A 23,219-nucleotide genomic window follows, 5' to 3' on the forward strand; every position below is an offset into this window, starting at 1 on the left:
ACAGATGTACTGAATGTGAAGGTAACCCTCATTTTCCTCGATAGAAATTGGACCCAGTATTTATCTTATTCTGTGTTTAAATGGAAATCTTCCAAGAGCAGAAGTCCCAAAGGTGCTTTTTCAAGAGGCAGCTGGACTTTCTGGTGCCCAGTTGCCTCTTGAAAAAGCACCTTTGGGACAACCATGACCTGGATGACTGAGAATCTCCATAGACACCCAAGAGCAGAAATTGAAGATTGAAATTACTTTAGGAGTGGAAGAAAGTTGAAGTTAAATAACTATAAAAACAAGTACCTACAGTATTATTTTGTCAATGTGTATGTGTGTGAGAGAGACAGAGGGGAGGAGGGAGGGAGAATGAATTTATGTACTTATGTGCTTTCTTTATTTCATGGTCTAAGGATATCTCACTGAGATAGGACTTAGGAGATATCCTGAGATATCTCACAAGTCCTTTGTGCTTCCTGCCACCCGCCCTTCCATGCCTCAGGAATTGCTGCCCTTCCCCTAGCAACAAGCAAGCTTTTAGCTATTTGTGATCTGACTCAGATTAATTCTCCTGTTTAGGGACACATCTTTTATTGACAAACATGATTTTAATAGTTGAAATGGGAACATGGGAAATATGGGACAAGAGTAATAATGATTGTGGGGAAAAAATCACTGAAGGATGGGATTCTTGATAAGGGCTGACTTTGAAAGAGTTTTGAAACCAGAATATAGCACCATGAGAGAAAACACTTCATAATTTCTTTCCCTTCTACTCCTACTGCATTTTTAACCTTATCTTAACCACACAAGAAATCATATTATGGACTTGCCTCTGAGTCCATAATTGATTAATCTGAATAATGGAGGATCCATTTATTCTAGAAAAGCATAGCTCTTGTATCTCTTTCTTCCCTGTTCACAAAAGGTCTAACTGAAACTAAACCCAAAGCATCAGTCATAAGACAGGTCCAACCTTGTTCCCTCCAGATTCATAACACCACAATAACTATCATCCTACAAGCATGGCTATTGACTGGGCTGCTAGCACAGTCCAACTGAGGAGCCTCCTCCGGGCTTCTGGTTTTCTGTCTATGGGTGTCTCCCATGTGTTCAGGGAAATCCATTGATTCACTGATGAGCAAAGGGCTACCTGCTCCTCTTAAGAATTGTCAGCCTTGGTGGGGGGGAGCTAGAAATCAGGCAATTAACTTTGGAGTGAGTGATGGTATTCTTAGCCCTCAAAGACCATCGTGTTTTTTTTACTTCTTTTCTTTCTTTAACCCATACAATTGCTGCAAAAAAACAGAAACTCAGGAAATGCAAGCAACCCTCAGCATAACAAATCAAGGAACATGAGGCTACAGCAAGCAATAACAGCTAACATTAGGATGCCTGGTTTAAAGCTTCCTGCAGCATCAGAGAAAACAAGCACAACCCAGGAAAATCTGACTGCAGCTCCACTGATTCGGCAGAGCCACAGCCTCCAGAACATGTGTGTTCTACCGTGCCGGCGTTGCTCACCTCAGTTGCCATGTTTCACCAACGTGGCTCAGTGCTGTGTTCCTCCACAGGGGAGACTGAAGCTGTGACGCTAGCAATTCGATGAGGAAGAAGACCGCTTTCCCAGAAAAGGCGCTGTCCCTGGTGTTGTAGTCAGAGGAAGCGCTCAAATCTCGAAGCTGCTGCCAGCGGGGGTGGAATTCAGTCCGCTGCGCTGAGGTGGCGCCTGAGGTGGGAAATAGACGCAGAGCGGGTGGTTGCTATCCTTGGTCCTGAAACTTGCTATTTGAAAAACAGGAACTGGAGGCCAGCATCTCATCTAGCGTTGACGACCCATTTCCCAAGCTGATCCCTCAGTTGGTAGCTCAGCTTCCTTGCACAGGCTGGCTCAGTTAGTGGCATCATAAGGGGAGGGGATCAACAGCTTTAAGTGGGAGCTGTACCCCCCCTCCTCTGCATCCCCATGTTGGAAGGACAAGATCCAGCTCAAACTCAGGGGAGGGACTGTGAGAGGCGGAGCTGCCAGAGCTAGGAAAAGAACTCAGCTGACGTTCATTTCCTGCTTGTCTTTTGGAGGAGCTTGCAAGCAAACAAGCAAGCTGCTTGGCAGCACTTTTCACCCTTATATTTCTGAGGCTTTGAACTGCAGTGTTTCTCTGGAAAGTGCCGAGACTGCTCCCACTTCCAGAATTCTTTTTTGATCTGGTGAAAGCCCAACAGCAGCTGTCGCATAGCTGCCCTCGGGGCCAAAGAAGAACTGTTGTTTTTTTTAAAAAGTCAGATTAATTTGCTGTGCTAATGTAAATCTAAGATATAGTTTCTTAATTTTACAGAGAAACAGTAAAGAGACCAGCATTCCATAACACAAGGCGATTAATTCCATAGTCTATATTAATTAATCAAATTTAGTTATTTTAATGCCTTTGCTTAGTTTGCATAATTCTGCAGAGAGTGGATTGGAATAACAGTTGTGTGTGATAGTGTAGACTCTTTTCCTTAAACTTCATTATAACCTCCATATGGCTTTGGAATTCTCATCAGTTATCTGTTGTTTTCTAGGTCTTATTTTCACATGGAAAGGGTTCCCCCCCCTTCTTTGAACATGAAAACTGAGGTTCTCACGAGATGGAAATCTTCATTCAATCTCATACTTATCCCCTGCAATTGTTTAGTATCAGAAGCTTTACATACTTCTTTCTGTCTATTTTCACCTTCTGTCTAGTTAAGCAATTCGTTTTGTTCCCTCACAGTCACTGAACTGTTTAAATTATTGTGACCTCTGTTATGAAAAGATAGGATGCTCTTGATAACTCTAAAATCTCATTGCTGTTTGACTAATCAGGGTTGGGAATCATTATTAATATATAAGCTAGACGTGCATCTCATTAGGAGTTCTGTTTCCATCTTGTCTAGCAAGTGAATGGTGCCAAAGAAAAGCTTTAGAATTTTCTATGCCTGGAGGCTTCCTTCAACATTTGTGAAGAGGAGGAAGGGAGAACAACTGTAGGCAAGACAGAGGGAGGCTTTCCTGCACATGACAATAAGGCTTCGATTTTCTGTTTTTCTCTAGATGAAAAAGAAGCATTGCTTATTTTAAATCTGTTAAACATAATTTAGAAGTATGCTATGTTTTTTTATGCATTTCCTGATTTAAAACAGCAAAAAAATAGAGGCTCTGATTTGTAGCAATTATAGTCAAGGAACTCAAACTAGGGACCCATAAGCTGCTTATGACCCTGGGCCCACATGTTGCTTACAGTGAGTTTTATGTATTGGGTATGTTATTTTTAACTTTCTTTTTATTTGCTGTGCTGAGAACTTTGCTCTAAAACTGCTTTTCTATTTCTTTTGTTCCGTTGATCCTATTTTATAAAAGACCACCAAGTTATGGTAGACCTTCAGGCTAGTCTGGGAAGCAAAGACAATGATCCTTGCTGTTGCCATTAAAACTGCAGAAGAAATAAGTCTGGACTTTAAAGACATATTCAGATATCACAATCTGGAAGGAAAGAGATAGGACGGTTGGGACTGCCTGAGCTAGGGAAGGTGCGTAGCAGACATTACAATGATGTCATATGCAGCATATGCACATTGGCATGAATAATGTCATTTATGCCAGTCATATCATGGTGCAAAGTGTCAGATGTATTTCTGCCAATTGTATGGTGACATTATAATGCATAATGTTACATCCCTCACACTCCTTATCGCCGTGAATGCTCTTAGAAAAAAGCAGGTCTGGGAACAGCACAGGGAAAGGATGTGTGTTTTAATTATGAAGCAATGATTAAATACTTTGCTGCGATGGGCCCTGTGGACAGTACACACTGAATAGGAATGCAGAATGAGAAAGGAAAATTCTTATATTAATTGTGATTTTTATATCTTAAATCATTGTGTTATAGTTTGGTAAGGATTAACTCTTTCTGCAGCTCAGGTTACAAAGCCGAACACAGAGGACTTTTCTTTGGCGCCTACCATTTTCCTAAAGATGTGACTGTTTAAAAACAAGTTTCACTGTACAACGTAAGCTGCCTTTGGTAAGGAAATATGCCTCACAAATCAGAGGCCCTATGTGAAAAAGGAAATCTACCAGCAACAGTGTCTTATAGCACAAAGTTATGCCTACTTCCTGGGCTCAAGCCACACTATTTAGTTTATAGATGCTACTACAAGACATACTTCATTGCAGCTGCTATTATAGAATGTAGAGAAGGAATCTTACATAGCTAAAGAATAACCAATAATGCAGCAGACATTGGAACTCTATTAAGAATAAGGGCAATGAGCGTTGCTACTTTGTAAAATGTGATTGGCTGGTATGTGCTTCCATGTGTTCTAGAAACTGAAATAATTGGGTTACTTTGGACAACCTGGTTTAATCAGCATGTTGTGCCAATGCACCACCAAAAGCTACTTGGTCCCTCCTTTTCTCTTTCTGCAACTATCCCATAGACCAACCGAGTACATCTATTCCTGTGCCACATGTCTGTCATTCCATTCATGTTGTTAACCACAAGTCTTCTCCAGCTGGTAGAAAGGGATATGATGTGGTCTCTATAGCAACACTTCTGCCTTTGGATCCATGAATAAGAGATTCCCATTAACACATTCACCATGGTCTGCAACTCCTTTCTTGAAGCAGAGATTTGGTTCCGTCATTCTATTTCTGAGATATTTTTTTTTCTCCAGGAGGAAAAATAAATGATTTGTACAAAACACTACGCCCCAGGTATCTATACTTCCTAGCACCTTACTTGTTATAGTGAAACATCACTACATGGAGAAGAAAAGGGAGCCTATTCATGATGGTTAAGGGCTGCACAGTATCTGGGACTGTATTGCTATCTCAGTGCTATCCTCTCCATCCAAACACAGCATTTGGCAATGTGCCAAATGAAACATCTCATCAGCAAGATGGAATTTCTATAGCTTATGGCCATTCGCCTTTAAACTTTTCATTTTCAGCCTGTTATACTATAAAATAACTCAGAAGACAAATCTGGCAGAGCTGAACCTAACCTTTTCTTTCAAGCAGATATCTGAAATACACACCGGATCAGCACGATCAATCAGGATTAAATGTTGGACAAAGTATCAGTAACTGACCTGTTTTTTAAGTTGGAGAAGCCACAATCATTGTCACCTTGACTTCCCCTATTAGGCTACAGCCTGAAAGGAAATGAAACATAGTCATCAATCTACTTCTCTTCTTTTTCATGGCCCAAGATGAATTTTCTTGTTTATTTAAAAACATATCTGTCCCTTGTATACTTGATTATCCTATTCAGCTCACAATAATAACCACTAAAAGCAGAATAAAACCAGACAAATCATATTTCTCCATCACAGTGCTGCAATATTCCATTAGCTCTACACAGACTTATATTTGCTAGGTTCACTGCTACCCTAGTTTCAATCCTGGACCAAAAACCAGGTCTTCACAGCCCTTTGGAAGGCTAATAAGGTGACTTCTCTGAATCTCAAGGACAGGGCTATTCCAAAGGGTAGGAACAACCATGTAAAAGGACCAAATAGCAACATTTAAGGGAAGGGATCTGTAGTATGCTCAGTCCACCTAACCTGGTGGAATGGGCAGTCACCCTCAGAGAGAGGCTGTTCTACAAACAACCAGGCCCCAGGTCCTATCTCTCTGTGTGTGTCTCTGTCTCTGTCTGTCTCTGTCTCTCTGTCTCTCCCTCTCTCTCTCCTTCTCTCTCCTTCTCTCTCTCTCTCTCTCTCTCTCTGTCTGTCTAATCTATCTATCTATCTATCTATCTATCTATCTATCTATCATATATATATATATATATATATATATATATATATATATATATATATATATATATATATGATAGATATAGATATAGATATAGATATAGATATAGATATAGATATAGATATAGATATAGATATAGATATAGATATAGATATAGATATAGATATATAGATATAGATATAGATATAGATATAGATATAGATATAGATATAGATATAGATATAGATATAGATATAGATATAGATATAGATATAGATATATAGATATAGATATAGATATAGATATATAGATATAGATATAGATATGTAGATATATATAGATATGTAGATATATATAGATATGTAGATATATATAATATACACACACGCGCGCCTACAATAATACAAAAAGGGATTCCACCCCATTACTATTTATATTGATATTGTTTCCTGATTGCTTATTTGTACCCTATGACTATCATTAAGGATTGTACCTTATGATTCTTGATGAATGTATCTTGTGTTTTTATGTACTCTGAGAGTTTATGCACCAAAGACAAATTCCTTGTGTGTCCAATCACACTTGGCCAATAAAGAATTCTATTCTATTATTATGATTGTTGTTGTTGTTATATTATTTTGCTCAGTTCTTTGTGAATTTGTATTCTATCTTTAACATTTAATGAAGGTTTTAACATTGATTTAACAAAACACAAAAATTCGAAGTGGGATGCACTTAGTCCCAAGACCACCGAGAGGGGCAGTTTTTTTCTGGAGCAAAATTTTGGCAGGCAGCCCACCAATGATGAGCTCCTGAGCTCAAGCAACTGATTCAATCCTGGGTAATCCTCTGCTGGAGGCCTCAGTGTGTGAGGAAACAGGTAGCAAACAGGGCAGGCAGATGGTAGAGTGCGTTTTCACTCTCTCTCTCTCACCATCTAGTTGGGCCAAGTAATGATCTCAGCCTCTACTGGAGAGACAGGCTAGAACTGCATCTGAGCTGATCAAGCTTACTGTGTCAAGTTCAGACTGCTAGGGTATTTAGACTAGTATTATTTATTCAAAGACAGAGGTCTTCCTAGTTCTTTTGAAGGAGAATTCAAGAAACCTTAGGGTCTTCTAAGTACAAGAATATGTGATATATGATATATGATCTTGCCATTATTTGGACTTCTCACATAAGAATCAACTCACAATTCTTCCAAATAAAAAACTTGAGAATGAGGGTGTATGAGAACAGTAGCAAAATAATCACTGTTGCTTCCTAAAAGCTTCATCAGCATTTCCCCCTGCTCCCCCAGCCAAAAAAAAAACCTGGAAGCTGAACTGGTGGGAATCTATTTAGCCACACTGAATAATTAATTCTTCTCTAAAACAGATGCAATCTGTTGAGAGAGGATACTTTCTTGAAGCTATGAATCTAATTATGCATTGTGAAAAATAGAGAATATTTATCCATGAGTTCCCCTAAGCTAAAAGCTCTTCTGGGAACTTTTATAATAATAATAATAATAATAATAATAATAATAATAATAATAATAATAATAATAATAATAATAATAATAATAATAATAATAATAATAATAATAATAATAATAATAATAAATTTAAATTTATTAGCCGCTCCCTTTCCAGACAGGACTCGGGGCGGCGTACAGTGGAGCATATAAAACATATACAACACATAAACATACATATATACAGGACATACATACACGGAGGAGGTAACAAATTACATCACATTGGACAATTAAAAGTCACCATTAAAAATACCCCAATTGTAAAACACAATTTAAAATTTAAGGTTTTTAAAATTTAAAAGAACTGTCAGGAGGAGTAAGAAAAGTTTACGGTTGAGCCAGGCCAGATAATTGAAAGAGGTGGGTCTTCAGCTGTACACGGAAGGAGCGGAGATCGGAAGTAGTCCTGATGTCACGGGGGAGGTCATTCCACAGGGCTGGGCCCGTCTGCTCCTGGGTGTCGCCCCCCGGCACTGTTTGGCGGACGGCACCCGAAGAAGTCCCTCTCTGTGTGAGCGGATTGGTCGTAGGGATTGTATCCTAATCAGAGTTATTGTTCATTTCCTTATTCCATCCATCACTTATTATACATTAGCAACTACAAAGTAAGCATAAGTTAAATCATCCATAGGGCTAGAAAGGAAAAAGTTGTATAATTGTTTTGTATATGCGTGTACATATTTCACCATTAATTCCAGTACTACTCCGATTGTATAACAATTTTTCAAGTAGCAGAATTGGGTAGATTAATGTAAAAATGAATCACACAGAGATGAACTATGTAGGCATAGCCAGGCTATCAGTGCATTATAAGAATTCATTTATCAGGAACACAAAGAAATTATGGTAAGATCTCAAACAGCAGATGGATTTAAAGCATTTTGAATAATTATTTTGTCCACACCCATCTGCTGTTGTTAAGACAAATGTGAACCCCAATGCAAATATTGTTTTCATGTAATGTGCCTCTCACATCTTGCTAATAATGCCCACCAAGCTCCATTCAGTTGAACCTGACACAATATTCAGAAGAAATGAATGAATCAAATCCAAAGTATCACAAATATGCCAGGTAAAGCTAGAAGTCTAGGCCTTTCCTGACTTGCATTTCAACATGAACAAGCATCTCCTGGCAACCTTTTGATACTGTTATATCTTCATCTCATCCCGAGCTCATAGTTGAGGCAGCTTAAAACTATCTATTCCAGTGTTAAAGTAATGTTTTCTCCTTTTAACAGATAAGCCATATCAATGTTGCCATATTATGCCATAATATATTGTATTCACTGATCTTTTAGTCCAATTCACAGGTGACCCATCATGATAGTGTTGGTCTAATCTAATCACCCAGAGAAAAAAGGTTGTCCAATAAAGCAGGATTATTTCGACTGCTTTCTCAGAACCAGATGGTACCTGCTCTTTGTGAATTTTACCCTAGATTCCAAAATTCCCTCATGCGTAAGGCTAAGTAGAAAATGGCCACTGCATCCAGAAGTCTCCCATGGAGTAACCGAAATAGCATTAAAACAGACAAATGGCACTGTCTTGCTGCATTTATGTGGAATATAGCCCTGTAAATTGAAGGCAGGGGCTAAAAGATAAAAGCAACTACCACTTCATCTTCTTACACTCACTAAAATCCATGAACTATTTGGAAATACACAAATGATCACCAATGATCACGGGAAGCAGTATATTTATATTCCAAAATTCTGATATATTTATATAGCTAAAGCATCTAAGTAAGACCTAAAATATACCTCATAAACTGAAAGGGGGTGGCATTATGGGAGACTTTCCTTTTGAAGGGCAGGCAGCTCACCAGCCCCAGATGAAATGGTCATGGAGGGCAATGACCAGGACCAGAGGGGAGGAAGTATGCCCACTACAACATCTATTAAGTAATTAAGGTGGCGTATTAAGTAATTCATTGTCCACAATGAAATGAAGTTCCATAAGCATCACATGTCCTGATAGAAGACATTTTTGATGAGAAGCAAGAAAAGACGAAAGGAAGTTGCCTTTGTGGAATGCCAGGGGCTGGTTGAAGATAATGTCATCATGTTCATCTCTCCACAAATGGTTCCTGGGGCATTTTTGATCCTGAAGAAGCAGGATGTTCTGATGATCCTTTAGACACACATCTTGACACAGCTACCGAAAACCTTTTATTCATATTGTTTTTAAGCCAATTAAAACAAGTGATGGTCCTCTCTCAAGATGGAGAGCAGCCCTTTCTAACATCAATTGTGATTCAAGTGCTTCTTTTCCTTGTACTTTCCATGGTTTGATATATATATTTTGCCTTGTACTTTTTCACTTCGAATCTAGGAATCTGTTGATTTTTGACAAAACTGACATCTTTACCCAGAAAGTCAGGTATTCGATTGAACTGCCAAATAATGATTTATGGTATAGCATGGTATAACTAATTGGGGGCTTACTCAATAAACCAGAGCTCAGTATAATATGTTGTCTCTTTTTGTAAGTGATAGACAATGCAGTGTTTTGTTAGAATTAGGGCAAATTTAGACTGCTTCCACAATCTCAGTAGTCTACTGTCAAGCAAATCATTACTCAAGGACAGATTATCCCAGTACCGGCTATGCAGCTGTTCCTATCAGTGTCTAAATTGACAATATAAACCTTATAGGTAACCCCTGAAACTTGTGTGACTCCAACATGTTTTTCTCACCCTGTCTCTAAATAAGAGGGGGAAAAATGATAAGGAACTGCTGTTAGCACTGTAGAAATGCTCTTCATCAAAATCAATTTCATTGGCTCCAACCAGAATGCCAATGGTTGAAGATATTGAATTGAAATTTTACTGTTGACATAGAAGTTGCAATTATTACCAGTAGTGCCCTAGGATTATATCTGTTTGTTAAAAGGATCAGTGCAGTCTTATTCTATGCATATTAGGTAATCTGTGCCGTAACCTAATATGTCTCTTGAGATTTATTTGTCTGTTTAATTCCAATTCAGATAAGTGCAGTGAGTGGCATACATCAATAAAGAATAACCAAAAATTAAATTACAATTAAAATTACAATTGCAAAAGTTTTCTTTTAAATCAAGGTAACCTGGTCTACCCAATATGGGACAGAGCTTCCACTTCCCAGAAGTGTATGGCTAGCTGATGAGAGCTAAATAGTTTGAAATAGATCTATACTAGTTTCCCAATACAATTGCAAAAGTTGAGAACCAGTTTGGTGTAGTGGTTAAGGTGCTGATCTAGAAATCAGGAGATTTTGAGTTCTTGTCCCCCTTATACATCAAAAACTACCTGTGTGACTTTTGGCCAATCACTTTATCTCAGCCCAACTCACCTCACAGAGATGTTGAGGGGGGAAATAAGAGGAGTAGGGAGTATTGGTATGTTTGCTGCTTGACGTGACTATGAAAGAAGATGGGATAAAATCTAAAACAACAAAATAGAAAATTGGGAACCCTCAATATATACACCTTGCAAGGTGGGATCTCCTAACTTCCTGGCTGTAGCACCCAGGGAAAAAACCAAGTTCTTAATGCCTTCCTAAAAGCTAACAAGGTTGGAATCAATCAGGGGAGTGAAGGCTATCATTCCAGGGGACAGTCATTGCAGGGGAAACGCTTGCCTTTTGAATCCCATCAGGTGATTTTGGTTTAAGGCAGGGGTCGGCAAACTTAAACACTCAAAAAGCCATTTGGACTCATTTCCCACAGAAAAGAAAACATCGGGAGCCACAAAGGTCCTAACTGGAAGCCTCCTGTTCAACTCTGGAGCTGACCGGAAGTTCCGTTCCCCCACCATAGCATCTCCTCCTAGCGTGGTGTACTTTTTCCTCTATCTGTCGTAACTGAAAGCCCTATCAATTGTGGAGACAACTGGAAAACCCTCCCTTTGCCATAGAGTCTTCTCCTGGCGCACTGTGCTTCTCTCCCCCCCCCCACTGGAAGCTCCTCTCAAAATTGTGGCGCCAACCGGTGATGGAGCCGCAGCAGAGGGAGGAAAGAGCCACATGCAGCTCCAGAGCCGCAGTTTGCTGACCCGTGAGTTAAGGGACAATGGAAAGGTATGCGTAACCGATTAGAATGTGGAAAGGCAGAAATAATTGGAAAAAGGTAGTCCTGTATGTGCAGTTTTATAGGAACAGTCTTGAGATGAACCCAGAAGTCTATTGGGAGCTAGAGTAGCTCATGAATTCTCATACTGAAATCAGGGGTGGGTTTGTTCCAGCATTATTGCCGGTTCGGTGCGCATGCACACTTGCTTTGCTCACATGCATGCCTGATGTGTGCTATGCGCGTGTGCCCAGTTGCCTATAAATAGGTCTACAAATGCACAGAACATTTTAAAAAGTGAAAAAGAGATGTTGTAGTGACCAGGGAACCGGGTCGGGGGCATGGCGAGCATGCCATCCCTACCAGTTCGGAGACCCAGTTGCCTTTTCCACCAAACTGGTGCAAACCGGTAGGAACGCACCTCTGACTTAAATCATATACAGTGAGGAAAAAAGCTTCAAATTTATATATACTGTATTAATTTGGGGCTTACTTCACTGAATACAGTGAGACTTCCCTCTGAGCAATCAAGTAGATGTTCACTCTTAAACCTCCACATTAATCACATGCAATGAAGGAATAATACTTATATTTATCAACTTTGTATTTTCAGAGGAGAAAATGAGAGAAATTACAACTTCAGTTATCTTAGAGGAACTAGACTGTAGGTGCTATATCACAAGTGAGGTGCTAGTTATGAACTCTGTCACATGCAAAAATTAATGACAGAGGTGATATATAGATGTCTGGCATACAGTTGGTATATGATGACTCACAACTGAAATATGTATAGCTTTAGATGTTAATATCACTTCTCATTGTACATGGCATTTTCTAGATGTTGCTGTCATACAAAGAACTGGGCGTGGGGGGGGGGGAATGGTATCTGAGAGGGTATGTTTAGTTGAGCAGATTTCCAAGACAGGAGAAAATGACTGGTGCAGCACAGGATAAAAAACATTTTAAAGATTGTAGGCACATTTGAAGAAAAAAGTATATTAAGATTAAATCATCCGTCAACATAGATCATGCAGTACCTTATCAAGATCTGGATGGGGAGGAATAATCTTAGGCTCACTCCTCAAAAGGTAGAGGCATATTCCAGGGTTATTCCATCTCTGGTGGTTTGGGATAAAGTTGTGTTCTCTCAAACTGAACTAGATTATCACTTGAGGCTCTTCCTAGACTCACAGCTCCTGGTCAAAGAACAGGTAGCACCGGTGGCTGAGAAAATCTTTGCACATCTTACTTGGTATGCCAATTGTTCTTTCCTGGAGCAGCAGGCTTTTTTGAAGGTATCTCCTGCTTTACTCTTCTCTCCTACTTGGACTGTTACAATGGTCTCTCCATGGGATTGCCCTCAAAGATAATCCAAAAAGCTGCAGCTGATCGTGTGTGTGTGCGTGTGTGTGTGTGTGTTGCAATTCATCCATGTAAAACTGCATTAGTAAACAGCTGGTTTAGGGGAACTTACTAGTGCAGTTATAAAAAAGAGAACATTTTAGCATCTGCTCGAATACATCAGGGGAAAAGGAATCCAACATCTTGTTGGTTCCTCCATAACTGATAATTTTTGTCCTCTTGAAGCACCGCTGTGGCTTCTCATCATCTCCTTTTAATCATCCTTCTGAAGCATCCAGACCTCAGGAGAGGGGAAGAATCCAGGAGAAATTCCCAACATTCCCATGGGAGTGTGGCAGAGATAATGCTGAAGGGACTTCCAGGCAGCAAACCTTCTGGGATTCCCTATTGTAGCTTTTCCATTCATATTTCATCTCTTCCTGCCAGCGAGCCAGCCCAGCTAGACAGGGAGCACATTATAAAGCACAGCAAAGACCTCCTGCTGCTCAAGGCTCTAGGGCTAGGCTAATCCAACAATTTCTAGGGAAAAGGATTCAGGCCATAGAGTGCAAAGGCAGCAAGCATATCCTTAGCCCACCTACCAACCAGGAAGGATGTATTAGTAGCTGTGTAGCTGCAGCACAACACAAGACTGAGCAATCCCCAGGTGCAGTTTACTGCTTCACAGCTGAGGTGAGTTCTAATTAAAAACATAATTCGGAGCTTCCGAGACAAGAGTTTGCATATGCATCATAGAGATAAGGCAGGTTAATAAGCCAAGAGTAATGTGAAGCCAGTAGAATTAGAATGTGGGCATCCCTAAAGGGTCCTGTGAAAAGCACCACTTCTCTATTAGGTGCTTCACCAACATCTGGTGCTGCCGTGGATTGGTTGGAAGAGCTTCAGCCGATGATTCCTTTCTATGTGTCACAGAAATTGCCCAAGTCTGAAGGCCACATTCAGAATCTAAAGAAGGCAATTTCCTATCATCACACAGGTTTTTTCAGTTTATCATCTAGGCTCCAAATACTTCTCTGTATGTATTCTTACCCTGCCTTACCAAAGTATTTCATCATTTCCTTTACAATCATCAACAGACTTTTCCACCATTTCCTGTGATTTAAATAGCCAGTTATAACTACCTACAAGAACATGGAGCTGCCGGAGATACAGAACAAATCAAAACAGACCTGCGACTGGACCACGAACTCTTGGAACTAAGACTGTTCGTCTAAGTCAGTGTTCTTCCAAGTATGGTCTGAGGAACTCTGAGGTTCCCCACAATCTTTTCTGGCGGTGTGTGAAGTCAAATAAATAATATTTTAGCATTTCTATACATACATACATACATACATACATACATACATACATACATACATGTGTGTGTGTGTGTGTGTGTTATGTATATCCCAAAACACCAGCCTGAGGATGGCGAGTGAGACCTCGCCGAAATGTTGCCAAGACAATCTCAATCTTACATGGGAAAAGACCCGAATATATACCCAGCAGGCTAGCTTTCGCAAGGGAAGGCCTTCAGCTCTTCCCTCACAAAAACCGCGAGCTGGCGTACGCCATGCAGCCAAAAGCCCCCCGCCTCCCTTCTCCAGCCTCCAGTTAGCGTGCCTAGCTAACTGACAACCTTGTCCCTCCAGTCTGGTAAGTTTACCTGTCCTGCTGCCTCGTTGCCTGCCTGCTCCCTGCTGCATCCATTGCATCGGAGAGCTGCTGATTCTGCCTGCTGGTAAGTGACCCGTTTTTTTATCTTTTATTCTTTTAATGTTTTTTAAAAGAATATTTTATTTAATGCATGGAATTTTTTTTAATCTTTCATTGTGTCATTCTTATGTAAGGTGTAAGTGCAAGCAATTAAAGTCTTGCTTTCTGTGTCTCTCCTTTGTGCAGAATGGTGAGGTGGTGGTGCAGAAGATGCAAAAAAGGATAGTAATTTTCCTTTTCTATTATTTTGTGTGCTTGTTTCATCCTAATGCAGTGCATGCAATTAAAGTCTTCCTTTCTGTGTCTCTCCTTTGTGCAGGTTATTGGAGCAAGGTGGTGAGGTGGTGGTGCAGAAGACCAGCAAGGCAGTAATCTTCCCTCTGTAAGTAGCTGTCTTTATTGTTTTGTGTGCTGGTTTCATCCCAATGCACTGCATGCAATGGAAGAGTTCATTTCTGTGTCTCTTCTTTGTATAGCCCATTCATTGGAGTCAGTGATACTAAAGACTGGCAAGAACAGTCATCTTCCTTCTGTAAGTAGCTCTTTTATTGTTTTTGTACTTATTTTAATCTTATTGTAGTTCATCCATTGGGGCAAAGAATTCAGTGACATCGTCTTGGCCACTCCCACCCAGTCACATGACTTCCAAGCCACTCCTACCCGGTCACATGGCCAGCAAGCCACTCCCACCCCGTCACATGGCCAGCAAGCCACTCCCACCTGGTCACATGGCCAGGAAGACACTCCCACCCAGTCACATGGCCAGCAAGCCACTCCCACAAAACAGGCCACACCCACAGAGTAGGTTCCAAAAACTTTTGAAACCCACCACATATATATATATACATACATACATGCATACATACATGCATACATACATACATACCAAAACCAAAGGTCGTTGGGGCTTTCAATCATTTTTAAGAATGTAAAGGGATCCAGAGATGAAAATATTTGAGAACTACTGATTTAGGTGAACAGCCCACCAGGATTGCCTTGCAGTGAACATATCATCAATAAGAAGGATAAACCCTGTTCCATAATAGCCTTACATATGAAATCTTAGCCTTACAAAAGAAAGGACTTACAGTGTGGCAATTAAGAACTTTGTTGTGAGCAGCCTACTAATCAGAACAAATGTTATTACCATACCTGCAATGCAACTGTCGCCTGGTCCTAGATGAGGGTATCAATGCATTTTCAGATAAACTTTGAGCCCTGTACAGATCTGCGGTAAACACAGGATCCTTCCTGTCTCCCACACTGCTCTGCTGAAAGGTTGGGCTAACCCCAGCATGTCACTGACAGGCACAGGTGCACCGCAGGCCCCGTGAATTTGCAAAGCAGTTATTCATGCTCCGAACCAACTTCCTCCTCCGCAAAGCCAGAGGAAGCTACAACTGGAAAGCAGTAATAAAACAAGAAAAAATGGCAAAGGGATTGTAATGCTTTTGGTTCCTCATTTACAATTGGATCAAAGTTTTAGCTCTGAAAATCCATGCCCATGGAAGATTTTTTTTTTTACGAAGTTAAGGAACTGAAAAGCCATAAGACACTGAACACTTATGTTTTCTACATAAAAGACAGGGGGGCATTATAGAATTGGGGGGGGGTTAAAGCAGAAATTAAATGTGCAGAGTATAAATTAACTGGGCATAAGAAAGCAGCCTAATCCAGTCAGAGAGTCATGCAGAAGGAATTTGCTGCATTAATCTTTCTTCTTTTCCAAAGATCAATAGCACTGAAGTCCCCTAAGCTAGAAGATCAGAGAGGTAGTAATGAGGGTGTCTTGACAGACAGGAGTATCTAACCAGCTGGCTTTACGCCTATCCTGCACAAGCCTTTCATCAACCCTTGAGCAGAAAGGTAATTCTGTGGCCTTTTAAGTTTATTTTTACTAGACTCCGTGCTGACATCTGGGAAAAGGCCATCTCAAGACATTTTGCTGTCTGAAGGAAGAGATGGCACCTGGATTGGCAACTCTAGCACTAAGTTCAAATAGTGGACCACTGCATACTAATTTAGGAGGCCTTAAACAAACTTAAACTAGAAACATCACTAGAAGTCAAAATCACAAGGCTACATCTGATTTACATTAGTCATGTCATGTCATGCAAATTCATTGGAGAAATCAACGATGCTAGGATTGGTTAGTGAATCAAGAAGAAGGGGTAAGCAAAGAACTCACTGGCTTGATACCACCATAGCTGATAGAAAGAATGAACATACATCAGCTGACAGTAGCTGTGCTTGATCGGGTAGCATGGAGAACACTTGCCTATAAAGTCACCAAGGGTTGGGCACAACTGAACGGTTAAAACTAACTAAACAAACTGTATCACAGTCTAATAGAGGATAGAAATTGGATGCTTGAAGAAAAACAGGATACTATTCTAATTCTAGCATCCTAAGTTGGTCAATCAATCTAATTTGCATAAAAGTAGGGCCAACAGAACCATGAAATCTTGGGAATTTGAATAAGATGGTGGTAATACTTAGGGGCAGAATACAGGCCTTCATATGACTAGGATTTAAGGTCTAGAATTCTGAGGTCAGGACTCTAAATACAGTAAGCAAAGCCATATATGTTGCTTTGGGACTATGTGTCAAGTCGCTTAAGAGAAGTAGTACCTCCCTCCCTCTGCAGACACTAAAATGGGAGAGAGATTTTTGTAGACATGATAAGGAGGAGGAGCTTCCGGCGATGGCGGTCGCTTCCTGAGCTCCTAAGAACGCCATGGAGCTCCCGACCGGGTAAGGGATTGCTGCCGGCCCTCATGTCATCGGAAGGCCGAGAGTTGGACAGCTCGACCACCCTGGCTTGTTTTGGGCTCATTTTGGCCCGCCAGGGTGGTCGGGGGAGATCGGAGGGAAAGGAGGAACGTAAGGCTGTAAACGGCCGGGGAAACAGCTGGGAAGCAATGGCGGCGGCGCGCGCAGCGCAGCGCGGTGTGAGGATTGCGCTGGCGGCGAAAAAAGGCACCGGGGAGAAGAACGAGGCACCGGGGAGGAGAACAAGGCTGGGAGGCAATCGGGAGAGGCAGTTGGAGACGGCTGCGGCAGCGGGACGAGTGGAAAGAATGGCGCCGCTGCCAGGGACTCCTCTGTGGTATTCTGCCGTATCCTGGCTGCTCCCATGGCCCCCCCCCGGGCCTTGCCGGCGCCAGCAGAGGACGCCGAATGGTTATTATGAACTTGGAGAATTTTGGAGAACTTTATCCTAAACCGTGGAGAACTTGGGAGTGCCGGGTGGGGGGCCAAGGTGGAGTGTGCCCACCTGGGCGTTCTGGATGGAAACCAGGAGTGAGGGCGAAGGTATAAAACAACGGTTGGGGGTGGCCTGGAACACCGGAGGCCACTGGAGGCCCTGTTTCAGGGCCATGGATAGGCCTGAACAGTTACCTAGGCCAAGAACAACTGGGCCAAGAACGCCCCCCCCCACACCCATCTAGAACCACCTTGGACTGTCTCCCACCTTTCTGTCATCTCTGCCATCTTTCACCACTTGGGGATATTCGATCATTTCCCGCCCCCCCCCTCATCCAAGTACTAACTGGACATTGAAGCCTCCTACTTCCTATTGAGACTCTAACCCCCGTCTACCAACTTTTCATTACCAGCACCCTTACCCCACTGGGTTTTTAACAATCTACTTGAGGTCAGACCTGCTCCGCCTGCGGGAGGCCCCTCTCTCGCAGGCATGGCCCTTGTGGTGCAGCTAGTTCAGAACGCAGCCGCGCGGGTCATCATGGGGAGTACACGATACTCCCATGTAACACCCCTCCTGCGCGAGCTGCACTGGCTGCCTGTGGCCTTTCGGGTGCGTTTCAAGGTATTGATTACCATCTTTAAAGCGCTCCATGGCATAGGACCTAGTTATCTGCAGGATCGCATCCTACCACACACGTCCCTACGACCAATCCGCTCACACAGGGAGGGACTCCTCCTGGTGCCGTCCGCTAGGCAATGCCAGCGGGCGACACCTAGGAGTAGGTCCTTCTCTGTGATGGGCCCAACCCTCTGGAATGACCTCCCCCCCGACATCAGAACCACCACCAACCTCCGCTCCTTCCGTCAAAAATTAAAGACTCACCTGTTTCAATCAGCTGGCCTGGCACTCTCTTAGTTTTGCCTCCCGGGGATATATTTTAATTGGGTTTGGGTATTTTAATTGGGGATGTTTTTTAGGGTTTCCATAGCATATTTATTTCTTGTACAGTCTTATCTCCTCCATCTAAATGTTTAGTATTTAATTGTTTTTATATTATTTATATTGTTATTCATGTATTTTATCTGCATTTTATCTGACTGTACACTGCCCCGAGTCCCTTTTTGGGAGAGGGGGCGGTTTAGAAATCCAAATAAATAAATAAATAAATAAATGACGGGTTTGTGAACCCCGAGAGGTGGAAGAAACGGAAGCTGAGGGGATTTTCATCTAAATGTTTGGTATTGTTGTTAGGGGGTTCCAGGGAGGGGGGGTGGGTCAACCAGGCCAGGAGGGGAGCCAGTGCCAGACGAACAGGTGAGTCCAGGAGGGAAGTGAGCGGGGTGGGGGGGGAGAGGAAACAAGTTATTCCAACAGAGGGTTGTTTTATTACAACGGTCGCGGGGAGGGGGGATGCGAGGACAAGAGAAGATCACAAGGTCGGTTGGGAGACTGTGGCTGCTGGCTACGCCCGGTCGTTTGTACCAACCCCCGCAGTCTAGGTGGCCAGGAACTACAGAGCCAGGGCCTGCGGCTGATGCTTTGCAATGCAAGGTCCGTGACCAATAAGGCCCCCCTCATTAATGAGTTGATCTCTGAGGGGGAGCTAGACCTTGCAGGGATAACGGAGACCTGGTTGGGCCACGAGGGTGGTTTACCCCTCGTGGAAATGTGCCCACCGGGTTTCCGTGCATTCCATCAGCCTCGGGCCCTGGGTAAGGGTGGTGGGGTGGTGGTAGTTATACGGGATTGTCTAGAGCCGAGGGAGTTCACTGTTCCTCAGATACCCAGGTGTGAGTCACTAGGTGTGAAATGGGGCCCAGGGAGGCAGTGGGGTCTGCTGATTGTATACTTGGCTCCTCGCTATACATCAGCGGCCCTGCCCGAGCTCCTCGAGCTGATCTCAGAGACGGCGGTTGAGATCCCCAAGCTTTTGGTCATGGGGGATTTCAACCTGCCGTCGATGGGAGCAGCATCTGAGGTGGCTCGGGAGTTCATGGCTTCCATGACAGCCATGGACCTGACCCAATTAATTCAGGGCCCCACACACGAAGGTGGCCACACACTGGACCTTGTTTTTGTATCTGAGCAGTGGACGAGTGATCTGGGAATAGGGGATTTAGTTGTTACTCCCCTGTCATGGTCAGATCACTCATGTGGCGGTACCCCCCCACCGCGAGGAGGCGGAGCCAGACTGTCCAAGCTGGTACCGCCCCAAGCACCTGATGGAACCGGATAGGTTCCAGATGGAGCTTGGGCCACTACCTGTAGCCCTGACCCGCGCTCGGTCGGAGGACCTAGTGGCCGCCTGGAATAGGGCGACGGCTGGGGCCTTGGACCGGGTCGCGCCTTTGCGACCTCTCCTACGGCAGCGACCCACCCGAGCTCCTTGGTATACCGAGGAGTTGAGGGTGATGAAACGGCATAGGAGACGTCTAGAGAGCAGGTGGAGGTCCTCACGCTCCGAATCTGATCGAACACAGGTAAGAGCCTATTTACGGACCTACCTTGTGGCATTGAGAGCGGCCAAACGTAGACACTGTGCCGCTCTTATTGCGTCCGCGGATAACCGCCCTGCTGCCCTGTTTAGGGTGACCCGCTCCCTCTTATTGCAGAGGACGCGGGGGGCACCCTTGCAGGGCAGAGCAGAGGAGTTTGGGGAATATCTGCAGGACAAAGTCGCTCAGATCCGGAGCGGATGGGCCCCCTCCAGTGGACCGGACAAGCCGTCAACAGTGAGTCTTGTGAGACCATTCTGGGAGGAGTTTGACTCTGTTACCCCCAAGGATTTGGACAGGTTGCGTGGACGGCTGCGACCCACCACATGTTTAATGGACCCGTGTCCCTCCTGGCTGGTACTGGCAACCTGGGAGGTGACACGAGGCTGGCTTCTGGGCCTGGTGAACGCCTCATTGGGTGAGGGATCCTTACCAACTGCCTTGAAAGAGGCGGTGGTGAGGCCCTTACTCAAGAGGCCTTCACTTGACCCAATGGAGCTAGCTAATTATCGTCCAGTCTCCAACCTTCCCTTTCTAGCGAAGGTTGTTGAGAATGTGGTGGCACAGCAATTTCCACGACACCTTGATGAATCCGAATATCTAGACCCACGCCAGTCCGGCTTCCGACCCGGGCACAGCACGGAGACAGCCTTGGTCGCGTTGGTTGATGATCTCTGGAGGGCCAGAGATAGAGGTTGTTCCTCTATCCTGGTCCTATTAGACCTCTCAGCGGCTTTTGATACCATCGACCATGGTATCCTATTGCGCCGGCTGGAGGGGATGGGAGTCGGAGGCACCGTTTTGCGGTGGTTCGGCTCCTACCTCTCCGACCGGACGCAATGTGTGTTGACAGGGGGGCAGAGGTCGACCCTGAGGCCACTCACCTGTGGGGTGCCACAGGGGTCGGTCCTCTCACCTCTCCTGTTCAACGCATATGTGAAGCCACTGGGGGAGATCATCCGTGGTTTTGGGGTTGAATATCATCTGTACGCTGATGATACCCAGCTGTACATTTCAACCCCAAACCACCCCAACGAGGCTGTCGAAGTGATTTCCCGATGTTTGGAAGCCGTCGGGGTCTGGATGGGGGACAACAGACTCAAACTCAACCCCGCCAAGACTGAGTGGCTGTGGCTACCAGCACCTCGGTTCAGCCAGCTGATTCCATCCCTGGCCATAGGGGGCGAACAATTGCCCCCTGTGGAGCGGGCGCGCAATTTGGGCATCCTCCTAGATGCCCGGCTGTCAATGGACGACCATGTGGCAGCCGTGGCAAGGGGGGCATTCCACCAGGTTCGCCTGGTGCGCCAATTGCGCCCCTTACTGGACCGGGATGCCCTACGCACGGTCACTCATGCGCTGGTGACGTCTCGCCTGGACTACTGCAATGCTCTCTACATGGGGCTTCCCTTGGGACGCGCCCGAAGACTGCAGCTAGTCCAGAACGCAGCCGCGCGGGCTGTCATGGGGAGTACGAGGTACTCCCACGTAACACCTCTCCTGCGCGAGCTGCACTGGCTGCCTGTGGTTTTTCGGGTGCGTTTCAAGGTCTTGATCACCATCTTTAAAGCGCTCCATGGCACAGGACCTAGTTACTTGCGGGATCGCATCCTCCCACACACATCCTTGCGGCCAATTCGCTCTCACAGGGAGGGACTTCTCCTGGTGCCGTCCACTAGGCAATGCCAACGGGCGACACCGAGGAGTAGGGCCTTCTCTGTGATGGGCCCAACCCTCTGGAATGACCTCCCCCCCGACATTAGAACTACCACCGACTTCCGCTCCTTCCGACAAAAATTGAAGACTCACCTGTTCCGATTGGCTGGCCTGGCACAATCATAACTGTTACCTCCTGGCAGACATATTTCTTAACTGGTATTTTAGGGGAATTGTTTTTAAATTTAATTTTATGGGATATTTTTAGGGGTTTTAAAACTATATTTATATTTACTCAGTTGTACAGTTCTTTTTAACCTTCTTTTTAACCTCCTCCATATCTATCTTCTTATTTAACAATTTTAACTGTTCAATTATTTGGCTATTTATATGATGTATTTCTTGTATGGACTGTACACCGCCCCAAGTCCCTTCCGGGAGAGGGGGCGGTCTACAAGCGCTCAGTAAATAAATAAATAAATAAATAAAAGACATCACTCTGAGCTGATCGGTAATCTTTGTAAAATTTAAGTTCAATAACAAAAACCAGGCTGGAAACATAGCAAAGGGTTCATCATCAAGACTTGTTTTGGACTCTGTGGCAGTGTTCACACAACTGCTGCTACCTCAGAATAAACACTAATATCCATGAGCCAGTAGTAGCAGGCAGCTCAGATCACTTGGTTTAAAGGAAATGATTTTCTTGACAGGAAAGCCAGCTACTCACTACAAAGAGAACTGAATTGGTTTATTTATATTTTATTTTTGTTCCAGCAGGAAAAAGAAAGGGTTAATTCTCTGTTAGTCTTTTTCTTGTATTTACATAATGCAGATATTTAGGGGAAATTAGTTTATCCCAAAACAAACCTGGGATTGTAATTAGGAAAACTCAATATCTCCTGTCACACTAGCTGTGTGATCTTTCACCAATACACAATCATTCTTACAAGAGGAAAATGATAGTGGGGGGGGGGGATTTAATTTTAATAGGATCTTTTTTTAAATGGGATTTTATTTTTCAACTGTTAAGTTGTCATAGTTATTTCTCACACCCTCCATCAACCATTTCTTTACTGGAGCACCAAAGTTTGTAATATGTACCTAAATACCATACACAGTGAAATTCGTCAAGAGGCAAAATACCGTATACAGTAAAATTCGACCAGAGCCAACTCGATCAAGAGTTATAGAGAAAATGTGGAACATCTTTGTGCCATACAGACATCATACAGATTCTTTTACAGAAAAGAACGTGAAAGCAGGAAATACTGTGTTTAGGATCAGACATTCTCAACTAGATGCCTTCCACATGCATAGGACTGCAGCTTCGGTAATCCTTGGCCAGCACAAAAATGGAATCTAAGGAATTATGGGAGTTGAAGTTCAACATCTGGAACATGATGCTGGGGAAGATAAAGGTATTTAACATCTCCAAATGTAGGTAGAATGCTGGGGGGGGGAAATACCCCTAGTCTTTATATATGCAGA

General features: G+C 43.5%; 1 protein-coding gene across 8 annotated transcripts in view; it reads right to left on the minus strand.

Annotated features, from left to right (window-relative positions):
* GOLGA7B (golgin A7 family member B) overlaps nt 1-23,219 on the minus strand; it is a 42,050-nt gene that overhangs the window by 8,332 nt on the left and 10,499 nt on the right. For all 8 annotated transcript variants that reach the window (XM_081955204.1, XM_081955205.1, XM_081955199.1 and 5 more), the window contains 2 exons: nt 5,101-5,163; nt 1,513-1,717 (listed from right to left, as the gene is read on the minus strand). In XM_081955204.1, coding sequence (XP_081811330.1) covers nt 1,513-1,524 — 12 coding nt within the window. In that variant the 5' untranslated portion in view covers nt 1,525-1,717; nt 5,101-5,163. The remainder of the gene's footprint in view (nt 1-1,512; nt 1,718-5,100; nt 5,164-23,219) is intronic.

The sequence above is a fragment of the Natrix helvetica genome (genome assembly GCF_964273705.1).
Source record: "Natrix helvetica genome assembly, chromosome: 5".
Lineage (NCBI taxonomy): Eukaryota > Metazoa > Chordata > Lepidosauria > Squamata > Natricidae > Natrix > Natrix helvetica.